We start from the raw sequence: 11,362 nt of genomic DNA on the forward strand, positions 1-11,362 counted from the left end.
TTCAGGTGTTGTTTGTTCATGTCACTCTTACAGAAAATCATACAGCACAAAATGAAGTGAAAATTTAAAGCCATATTAAAAACATATCATGTGTCCTTGCCAGTTTGATGATTGGAAATGTACACCTGTGTACATCTGGATCAAACTGCTGGGAAGTATCTTACTTTCTAGCTCTGGTACAGTTACAGAAGTGTTGGCCAAGGACCTTTCCTGAGTCTTCTCCCTGTGTCAGGGTTCTTTCGTTTGTTTCTCCCATGCTTTCCAATTTTAATTGCTGTTGAATGCCTCATAACCTTCCCAGGACACTGATGGGCACATACGGGAACACACATGGACAAAGTCAGTTATTAAATTGGAGAGATTAGCCCATCCAAGAAAAGCTGAATAGTTGGAAGAACCACATGCTGAAAATGGTTTTGGATAGCACAGCAAAAGCAAAGAGCAGGCTTGTAACACTGTTGGTTTCTACTCTGTAAGTATGCAGTGAAGCTTTTTCTTTTGTTTTCACTGTAGATTTAGACGCGTTTTATTTGTTTTGTGCAGAGGCATGTAGTCCATGGTGGCACCTTTCTGTGTGTTCCTCCTCTCAGCTCAGCAGCTCCTGCTGGTACTTGTGCAGCTGAACGACCGGGTGGCAAGTTACTACTCCTCCTCCAGCCCAGCCTACACCGCGCACCGCGGGCAGGAGGTGGATAATAATGACTTTTATTGTCTTTACGTAAAAATAGAGGAGAGGAGCAGAGAAGGGATATTCCGCCTGTGGGTACTCTATAGAAAGCATTAACTGGCCTGGAGGTGTGATAACACCACACAAAGCAACGCGGCGTTAATGTATAAGCTAGTAGTAAAGTGATTTAACACTAGAGTTACCTGGGCTAATTATGTCTCTCAGAGGACTAGATTGCTTTATGACTAGCCTGGGTATCCCTGTGCTGCACCAGTGTGTGCAGTGTAAATATAACCTAACATGTTTTTACCAGCAAAACCCCTACAAAATATTTAGCTTCAAATAATGTTAAATTTAAAATAAAACCTCATGAGTGCTTTCTGATTGCTTTTCAATTGCATCTGTTTCTGTGCTTCCTAATTCAATTTGGAAGTGAGGGGACTGGAGAAGAATTCATTTTGGATGAAGTCTGATTGAATTTTTAGACACAAGAGGTACTGCTTAATGATTTCAGTAATACATGCATTAATTGTAAATAATAACTTGAAACAGTGTTAGTCAAATTCTTAGACCTAGATTTTAAAAGTTAAATATTCATAGCTCGTCCTTTGCCATGTATTTTTCCACCCTCATCTCCCTCCCTCTTTCCTAACAGGTCTCCATTTTTTGTTTTCTTTGCCTACAGATGTCTGCTCTTAAAGACAAGGTGTTACACTAGGCTTTAACAGCACTTGTTCTAAAGCTCATTCTAAGCTCTGCTGTATAGCATCCTACAGTCCAGGATTTAACGCTAAGGATGCCTTTTTTTTTTCCTGTCCCTAAGAATGTTCTTTCTAGCAGAAACATCCCATGTTTCTTTCATAGTGACATGATGGCAAATAGAGATGTTCACTGATGTAAAAATAAAATGAGATGCTGTAGTACTGAATTAATTAAAATGACTCCTTCATTTCTGTGTGTGTTAGAAAGATGATTATAAAGACCCCTTACTCACCTGAGATAACTACCTCACAACATAGCATCTATTGTGAAATACAAGGTGTAGTTCAATATGACAAAAATAACGCAACACATTCATAGTTGCTATAAATAAAAATGATATGTAACCAGTAAGAAACTGGAACCAGATTGCAGGCACAGCAGTATGAAAAATAGAATTTACATTTTAAAACTTAAATTCAAAGTGTCAAAGAATGAACCAAAACACTGACTGCTGTAAAGAAATCCTTTCTACATCAGCAGAGTATAGGCTGAACATGAAATGAAGACATAGTGAAAGCAAGGTATGAGGCAGCCAGAAGGCTGTTCTTATTTATGCAAAGATATCCTGTGTGACTAAAGCATCCTCCTCAAAAGCTGTGGCTTCCTTCTCCAACTGGTAAGCTGTAAAAAGGACAACTGCAAATACCTTCCACACAGAGGCTAGAGGAGTTACAGGCATGATGGAAGACAGGATCAGAATTCAAAATCATGTTGATGAATTGACGAGGTAGTCTGGAATCAGTGATACAAAATGGAATGAAGGCAAATTGAAAGCGCTTTTTTTCATAGGAGAAAACTCCAGTGCAGAAATGCAAGATGGGAAGTAACTGGATAGCAAATATTCTTACAGAACAGAACATGGATGGTACAAGGGACCAGAAATATGAATCAGCAATATGATTTAGTAAGAAGGGTGCAAACATCTAAGGCAAAGATGAACATGTTCTATTGCTTGGTGCTGGCGAAGCTTGAGTGGTGTACAGTTTTGCAGAGCATAGTTTAAACAGGAATAAAGGAACTGGAAAGATCTAGAGGGAAAAAGCAAGGTAATTAAATCTTTCCTTGTATGTCATGTTTTTAAGCTTACAGTAGCTGACTGGGAACAGTCTTCTGCTATGTAAAAAGATGTTATATGGACACTGCATACAAGAATAACAGATTAATTTGTAGAAAGGGATAACTTGGGCTGCATATGAAGAAGAGTCTAGGTTGATCAAGAAGGCATTGTGGAATGACCTTTATGGCCAACAGTGAGCTACAGGGCTGCCCTTTCTCTGTTGCGTTTCTTATCTAGTGCTCCAGAGATGGTGGAGTTCAGATGTCATGAAGAAAAGGAAGACCATTTCTGGGAGTGAGGAAGAGACAGAAAAAGGTGGGGGAATGTGTGGAGATGCATAGACAGAAGTCTGGGTATGTGTGAGGAAGCAGCAGCAGAGGATGTGGGACAAAGGAAAAAGTTCGTAACAGGCCAGAAACATGAGGAAGTTGAAGAACCAGAAAAAGTGATGGAAAACAGGAATAAGTGGGCGCAGGCAGACCTGGGAACCTCTAGTTTTAAACAAATGTTCTGCTTCTCTGCATGAAGATAATGCTAAGTGACCTCAAAATGGTCTTTCTCGGCCCTCTATTTCTTACTTGTCTGCAAAGAAGTGCAAGAAAGCATTTGATTTCTCATCTGCAAACCAAACCTGTTCCCTTACCTGCTGAATGCCAATAAAAAATACTCAATTCTTTTTGCTAGGACAATTTACCATATCAAATCTGATGTCAAATATGGTGATTTTCACAGTACATGTAATAACAAACTTCCTTCAACTTGTTGGCAAACCCATTTATTGAGAAATGAGTAGTGACACTGATAGATTTTGCTTACATTTTGGGTTCCTAGTGCTCCTGCTTCAAACACCAGGGTAGGACAGGAGGTGAAGTGCTTGTAACTGGGGCACCGAAATCTTTTTGTCCTGTGCTGTGGTGACAGTGCCACTAAGTCTTGATGTGCATCACAACTTACTACTGACCCCAGATGACAGAGAAAGGCTTTGCACATCCTTCATTAGAATGGAAGCTGTGTGTTGCCACATTTTATAAACTCAGATCTGAGGTATCTTAACTTCCACTAAAAGTTACCTTGTTCCTAGACATGTAATGGGGAATAATTGATACACGGTTGTACAGCACATTGAAATGATGACACCCGATCAAGTGGGTTAGTCCTGCTAAGTTAGGTTGTGTGATAAAAGACTCCTCTGCCATCACCAAAAAGGACCGAGGAACAAAGCTGGGTGGGGGACCCCAGTAACACTCTTGACAAGTGGAGCCTCCCAGCTGGCTGCTCCCAAGTTAATTTTTTTATTCTTTAGATAAAACCAACATTGTAATATTTTTTAATTATTTTCATTTAATTGCCTTATTTCCCTTATAAACCCATCTTATTTCTACCTATATTTGCCTTCAAATTCTGTCCTCACCACCCCATAAAATTCAAAATTTAACAAGGTAAACTAGTTTTGAAAATAAGATTGTATTTGTACTAATATGCAAAGAGATTGACTTGAAGACTGCACCCTGACACCGGAACTCCTGGGAAGAAAACAAATGCATCATGTTAACTGAACAACCACATACGCCTGAAGTCCAGTTATCAGTTGTCTGGAAGGAAGCATATCTTCATTTTTAAATGAACAGGTGCATTTCACCTTCTCCATTTATTCTTGGCTTTATACAGGCACATTTCTGCTGGTTTTCATGACAGCAGCCGCTTTTGTTATTCACAGACTAATTTCCACAAAACTTCCAGAGTTAACAGTTAAGAAGGAGTCTTACCTTTTACCAGAAACTAGACAGCAAGTATGCTATGAATTATTTCAATCTACGTCACCACAAACTGCAACTGACCCCCAAATATATACTTTCATCGCATCCATGTTTTCTGTATGTGAATTCTATTGAAAACCTTGAAAACTTGAAATTTGTGTTAAAATGTGGGGTTTTTTTCCCAAGAAGTACCCACTCATGGTTTTATACAAGCTTTGCGGCATCTGTCTATGATAGGTAAATGTTTCTAATGCAATCTCTTGCTTAGAAGCATAAAAAACACAGCTAGCAAGTTCTGAAGATTTTAGACTCCATTTAGAATGAAAAAGTGCTTCTCTTGAAAAATACGTAGAAATTATAAGTGGACTGCATAGGATTATAACATTTTTTATTATGATTATATATGATAAAGTTATTTTTTTATGTGTAAACTGTTGTTCAACATCACAAAAGTCTGGACAGATTACAGAGCAAAACTTCCCATCTGTTTTTTTTTTTTTTTTGTCAATTCCCCAGTCTACTGAAGACTCCATTAACATACATTTAGATTTTACAAATAAACCAGCACAGTTCTAAATACCCAAGATGTTGCAATATTTAAACTTACACTCTATGTTTTAAATATTTAATCCAGGTAGCGTTAAAAGGCCACTGTCAAACTCTTATGACTAAAACTTTCTAATTCTTAACAAAAATAGTCAGAGCCAGTTCTTTATACTTAAGACGTATCACTTACCTAGTAGTGAATTTCTTACAATACAAAAATAATTTCAAGACCCTCAAAAACTACTTTCAACTAGATTATAGCAGCAGTTTACTGATATGCTCCACTTTGGGCTATGTTCACATAAAGATCACTTCTGAGCTAGGAAATGATTCCCTAGATTTTGGTCAAGGAAAACAACCCAGGCAATTGCTGTTATCTACATATACTTAATGGACTTAAGCATGGCTTAATAGGGAATTTTGACAGTGATCTGGACATTTAAGGGTCTTCTAGCTGATATTGAGCACAGATTTAAACACAAACGATGGAGCATATCTTTCCTTTTGAACGGGCATGCCTGTGAGTCTTCTCTTAGGAGCTCAGGTTTTACAACACAGTAAAATCTGGCTACAGGGCTTCTAATATTGGATCAAATAAACAAACCAATAGTGGTGTAACACAAAATGCTAATCCATCGTGATCTCACTGTTCTAATGCACATTTGCAAAATTTTAGCAACTGGCATACACACTGGCAGGCTTTGTGACAGAAGAGGTCTCTCTGTCCGCGTTATTGCATGGGGTTATGACCAGCGCACCAGCCTTCACAGAAGCATAGAGCAAGATCACTACTGGTATTATGCCACAGATGGCTAATTTGAAGCAATTCAGTTACTGTTGGGTAACCTGTGATACCACGGCTTCATCTGGATAACTGGTGTAAGCTTCAGTGCTATGTATTTCTTCAGCCATTCTGACTTTCCCACTTGCCACTTCAGATCTCCAATTGTCCATTGTGAACCCTTGGCTATCAAGAACAGTGGCTGACTGCTATGTAAAATACCAGCATGTGTCAGCAAGCTAAAAAGGAGAACCACACCATGGAGTTTGTTCTGAGCCTCTTCACTGAATGAGTTTTTTGCTTCTCAGGCTAACCTTTTGTATTTCTTCCTCTGGCCAAACAAGGCCAAAATAAAAACCTCTTGGCTTCATTTATGACCGAAGTCTACCCACTGATTAGACACTCCTCATGTAATACTCTAATGTACTTGGATTTCTCCAAAAAAGAGACTATGATCCGAGTGATAACAGGTCTTTCAAGTGCTGCATTGCTTCACCTCTCCTGCCCCCTCACAATTTTGCTTCATCTCAGAGATAGGCACTGCTAACAACAACTAGGCACATCACAGGCTATCAGTATAAATCCTGGTGAAGAATGTATCCCCATAAAGTGAAAGCCAAACAAATAAGGTTAAACTGCACTAAGATTTGAGGAAAACATTTGCACTCTTTTTAGGGAAGTATGTATGTCTATATACAAAAATAACATCAGACAGTGTCCTTTTAAAAAAGTTAAATAGAGAAAGAGACTGTTAGAATAATTACACAAACTCTAACCATTTCAACAGCTTTTAAATATCACACATTCAATTTTCATAAGCAAGTTACAATGTCATTTAGCATTTCTCAATGTATTAAACTTTTTCTGGAACAGACTTAAATGCAATGCACTTTACGTTTCATAAAAACCATATACACCAAACACTTCATAAGCAAACAGTGAACAGTTCAAGTTACATTCACTTTGTGGTAATAAGGGTACCAGCTGTTTAATACAGCACCTGCATTAGGGCAAGATAATGCTAAAGCCTCCATCCTTGCCCTACCACAGAGCATTAACAGCCAAGTTACAATCCAGTCACATAAAAATACTCTTAAAACACAAATAAAACCTTTAAGCTTGTCACAGTCCAGTTCTCTCAAATTTACAGAACAATATACTCTGTAAATAAATTTTCTTTTTTATGAGCTCATCAGAAAAAAACCAAACACATCAAGCAAGGGCTCAATCCACTTTGTACAGGCTAGTCTAACACATTAATTTATTAGTTCACAAATTCTCTAATTCCTAACTCACACGCCTATAAGCAAAACAGTTCCCCAGCTGATGGTGAGAGTGCTCATTCTTGCTCCTCTATCATGGTGCAGGTGTTTCCCTCACCACACTGGTAAGCATGAAAGCCTCAACAGTCCGTCAGCTGTTGGATCCGCATCAAAAGCTTTTTGGGTAAGCTGATGTATCTACACCTGCCAGCTTGGAAGTTTGGTCTATAGCATTTCCACGTTAGTGGATTCTAAAGAAACTGCCAGACAGCTCCTTTGCAAAGATGCAGGCAATGATGGGTGCAGCAGACACCAAGCGGCAGGTGACAATGGCTGCAGAATGGCCCTTACCTCTTTCTGCCCACCGACTCCTGCATAGGTGTTGCTCTTGCTTTGACCTAACGGCGCTGCTCCCAGCAAACACCATGTCTTAGCACAAGCTGTGTTAGGCCAAAACCTGAGCAGGACTTGAGTGAATAGTCACAAGCCTAGTGCTACATCAACAAGGTTTCAGGCATGAAGGTAAACCCCTCTCATTTTGGCATACATGCATCCGTCAGAATCATAACAAAAATAAAACAATATATTTCAATCACAATATGTGTGCAAACAAGCCCTGAAAAAATAGAAAGAAAAATGGTAGCTTTGGCTACAGCTACTAGCTTACATACTTTCTATAAAAATAGCAGTACAGTAGGCAAAAATAGGGGGAATTTTTGCAGCTCATCTGTATCAATTTGCCAGTGCTTTACTAATGCATACTGCTTTTGCTTGTATCAACACTTTCACAAGCCGTTTGGTTTTTCAACAGGGAATAGATCACACAAAAAGCACTGTCACTAAGAAGTGACTCTCGAATTTGTAATGCGAAGTGCTATGCTTGCAATGGATCTCATGGCACAAGCAGAAACCTTGTGACAAACTCCAGCTTGCGAAATGTAGTTGGAAGCTAACCGATACAGCCTTTCTGCCCCAAATATGTTAAAGTGCCCAGGCAGTACCTTCTCCACAAGACCTCTGTCCACCAACTCCATGAGGCGCTGGCAGCTTGCAACGTAGTCGCTTATTCTGCTGTAGGGAAGCCAGTCAATCATGGATCCATCGTACACCACGTCTCCACTGAACAAAATCTTCCGGTCTTTGTCATGTAAGCAAATACTGCCTCTTGAATGACCAGGCATGTGCATGACAGTAAGCTGTCGGTCTCCAAGGCTTATCACATCCCCTGTGAACAAATGTGTTACAGGAAAACTTATGCATTTATCATGTATATTAAACACCACAAAGAGTATGACCAACACAGACGCTGAGAGTTTATGCGTACTATATATCCACAACAATGGGCACGGGACATTTATTTTCTTGGTGAATGCCAAAGGCATCTGAAAGATACATTTGACAAAAGGGTATTTTCTAATGATTGTAATAGTTAACACAGGCTTGGGCTGTATTAATTGAATCTGTTCCCCCCCCCCCCCCCCGTCAATGAACTAAACAATGTGAAAAGAAATGTGATAGAGAAAATAAAACAGGAAACAAAAGAACACATATGAGCCAGGTATCTTTTGAAAGTTTCCAAAGTAAGTATTTCACAATTTATTACCATTTTACCCTTGCTTCACTTGCCTAGAATTGCACTGCTGTTACTTTTGAAAGGCATAAGGACAGAACATAAATTGCTGGAGGAGAACCAAGACTGGCCTTCACCCACTTTCTTCTTATTATTCAATCAGATAAATAAAAATAGAACTTTCTTAACATTAGGTCATTTTTTTGCCAGCTTAAACGTGAATGCCTTTTCATTGTACTAGCCATTGAACTGGTACTTTCAGCAGAAAGTCAGTCTGGGGATGGAGAACAGGCTAAGTCTGCTGTTGATTTTAAATTGTAATGCCAGTTTAATTATAAATGTGCAAACCCCATTAACTTACAGGTGGTAAATATGTAAACTTTAGGGCTGTGTAGGGAAAGACGACCAACACATAAGCAACCTTCCCAGAAGCAGCTGCTTAACCACTATATGAAACAGTGCTAAAAGAAGTAACATCCAGTACCATCGTAAAACGATGCTTAAAACTGTGATATGCATTTCAAGTTCCAAGGAGAAGAAAAAGTTACCAAAACTCTACTGTATTAGAAATCTCAAAAGTTACAGATCTGTCTCACACCAGAGACAGGCATGCCACAAATTTACTCAAGGCTCAGCAAGCCCAAAGTTACTTAAGTCTTGAAAGGCAGACCTTCTGTGACAGGACCTTTGGATTTCAACTGAGAAGGATTACTGAAAATGCTAGAGCAGTGTTTGGAAGTCACCGAAGAGCTAACGCCTGTCCATGCTGTACCCAACAGGGGAACAGATACCTATGTTTGCAGAAGCAGCTAGTTTCAAAATTATCAAAGAGGATTTTTAGCCAAATTCTCTCTCAGGGAAATGCTGGGAAGCCTTGGCAGGAGAAAGAAAGAGACCTGACTATTGAGAAGATTGTGCAGAAAATGCCCGTATTAGTAAATGCAACCACAGTGGAGGTGGTGAAATTAATGGAAGACAGTGTTGCAGTGGGTTTCAAACTGCTCCTGGCACTGAAAAGAATAAAAAGAAACAGCACATGGCACCCAAAATTTAAAGAAGATTAAGAAAAATTCTTAAAATCTGAAGCTGAAGGGACAGCTGAAGGAAACTGTGAGTCTGACAAGATACAAGTGACTAGGAAAACACTAAATGGTAAGGCACAATACAAGTAAGTGCAATTCTAGCTAGAACAGCCAAAATGAAAGGTGCTTGAAAGATCTGGTAAGATTAAGGTAATGCAAAAACTAAACAAATAAAGCAGGCAACATACAAGTAAGAGCTGCTGCTTTGGATTGTAACGTTCTGTGTTTTCAGCGTTAACTGGATATCCTCACCCCACAGGAACGACACATGCACTGAAATGACATGCCACTTCCATGCAGTATGTCTCAATGAGCATTATCATCTTAGAAACTCTGATGTTATTTTGACAGCGAGTGTGCTTGATTATTTAATAACTCCTCCATTTAAAGAAAAAATAACTTAAAGCTTCTGTTGATTTGACTATGGTTAAATGTCACACGAGATCCTTCCCTGAAGCCTTCAGCAAGTTCAGTTCTGCTCTTCCAAGCACCTACATGGGACAGCCTAATACGGCCAAGAAGAGACTAAGTCCCCTGCAGAAGGTGTCACCTGTCTGTCAGACAGCTACCCGTCAACTTCTGCTTCACCATATTGTGCAGTTAGGTTGTTTGTTCCCAGCGTAACCTAGTCGTTGTTACCTATGAGAGACTAAATGGCATTTTTTTAATCTGTAACGAGCCACTTCCGTAAACGCTGCATTTGCACAAATTCTGTAAACCCAAATCGGTATTCTTTGCAGTACGTATTTCCAGACATTGCTCTGCTCTTTACACTGCTATGCCTGGACAGCTTATAAATAATCAGGGTCACCAGACGCCAGAACTGACTGACACGGTGACAGGACTGTTAGAAGCCTAAGGCTAGACCTGGGGTGCTCCATGAGTCAGCCGCTCAAATTACCGTCGAGTGATTCTCATTCTAAGGAAAAAAAAACCCCGCACCAACAGGCAAACAGGTTAGGCAACCACAGGGTATTTGACGCATGTTCCTCGGCTCCCGCCACGGCTTTCGGAACCGGCAGGAGCCAAGAACCTGACCCGCTACGCACCTCTTTGGTCCCGTGCCACGCCGAGGGCCGCGGACGGGCTGCGGATTCTGCCAAGCGCCGTGCGGGGCCCGAACGTTAAGCCAAAACCCACCGGTTTAACCGCGGCACGGAGCACCTGCACCAAGCCCCCCGCCCGGCGGAGGCCAGGAAGCCCGCTGCCCAGGCCTCCCACGCAAGCCCAGCACGACTTCAGCCCGGCCACGCCAACTTATCGAAAGGGCCGCGGCCGGAGCGGGGCCGCCGGCCGCCCCTTACCCTCCTGCAGCAGGCGGCTGGGCCGGACCGGGGGGACGCGGAAGTGCCGTGCCCGCCAGCCGGGCCGCGGCGGCCGCCCCACCTCCCGGTCCGACAACCAGGTGACGGCCTCGTAGTTGTCGCCCCGCAGCAGGGCCGCCGCCTCGGCGCTGTGCACCGCCACCTCCTCGAAGTGCTGCAGCCCGCCCGAGTGGTCGAAGTGGACGTGGGTGGCGACGGCCAACAGCGGCCGCCGTCCGGCCCCCTCGGCCGGCTCCACCAAGCCGGCGGCGCGCAGGTAGTCGGGGAGGCTCCGCAGCCCCAACCCGGCGTCGATCACCACGTCCCGCTGCGAGCCCCGCACCAGCCAGATGTTGGCCCGGTTGCCCGACTCGTAGAAGCGCTCTTGGATCCAGAAGATGCCGTCGCCCAGGGGCTTGTGCGCGAACCACTCCAGCGCCGACATGGCCCGCCCGGGCCCTCGTCAGCGACGAGCTTTCCCCTCCTCAGCCCCCGCCCGCCTCAGCGCCGCGGCGGGCGGGGCGGGGCGGACCCGGGCCCGGCCCACTGCGGCAGCGGCGGGCGGGTGAGCGAG

At 42.3% G+C, this 11,362-nt stretch overlaps 1 protein-coding gene across 1 annotated transcript; it reads right to left on the reverse strand.

Annotated features, from left to right (window-relative positions):
• Positions 1 to 4,618: 4,618 nt before the first annotated feature.
• Positions 4,619 to 11,289, reverse strand: MBLAC2 (metallo-beta-lactamase domain containing 2). The gene is made up of 2 exons (XM_069777685.1): positions 10,789 to 11,289; positions 4,619 to 8,057 (listed from the first exon to the last, which is right to left on the reverse strand). The coding sequence occupies exons 1-2, from the start codon at positions 11,231 to 11,233 to the stop codon at positions 7,672 to 7,674; spliced, it is 831 nt and encodes a 276-aa protein (XP_069633786.1). The 5' UTR covers positions 11,234 to 11,289; the 3' UTR covers positions 4,619 to 7,671.
• Positions 11,290 to 11,362: the final 73 nt, after the last annotated feature.

This window comes from Haliaeetus albicilla, chromosome Z (genome assembly GCF_947461875.1).
Source record: "Haliaeetus albicilla chromosome Z, bHalAlb1.1, whole genome shotgun sequence".
NCBI classification, from domain to species: domain Eukaryota; kingdom Metazoa; phylum Chordata; class Aves; order Accipitriformes; family Accipitridae; genus Haliaeetus; species Haliaeetus albicilla.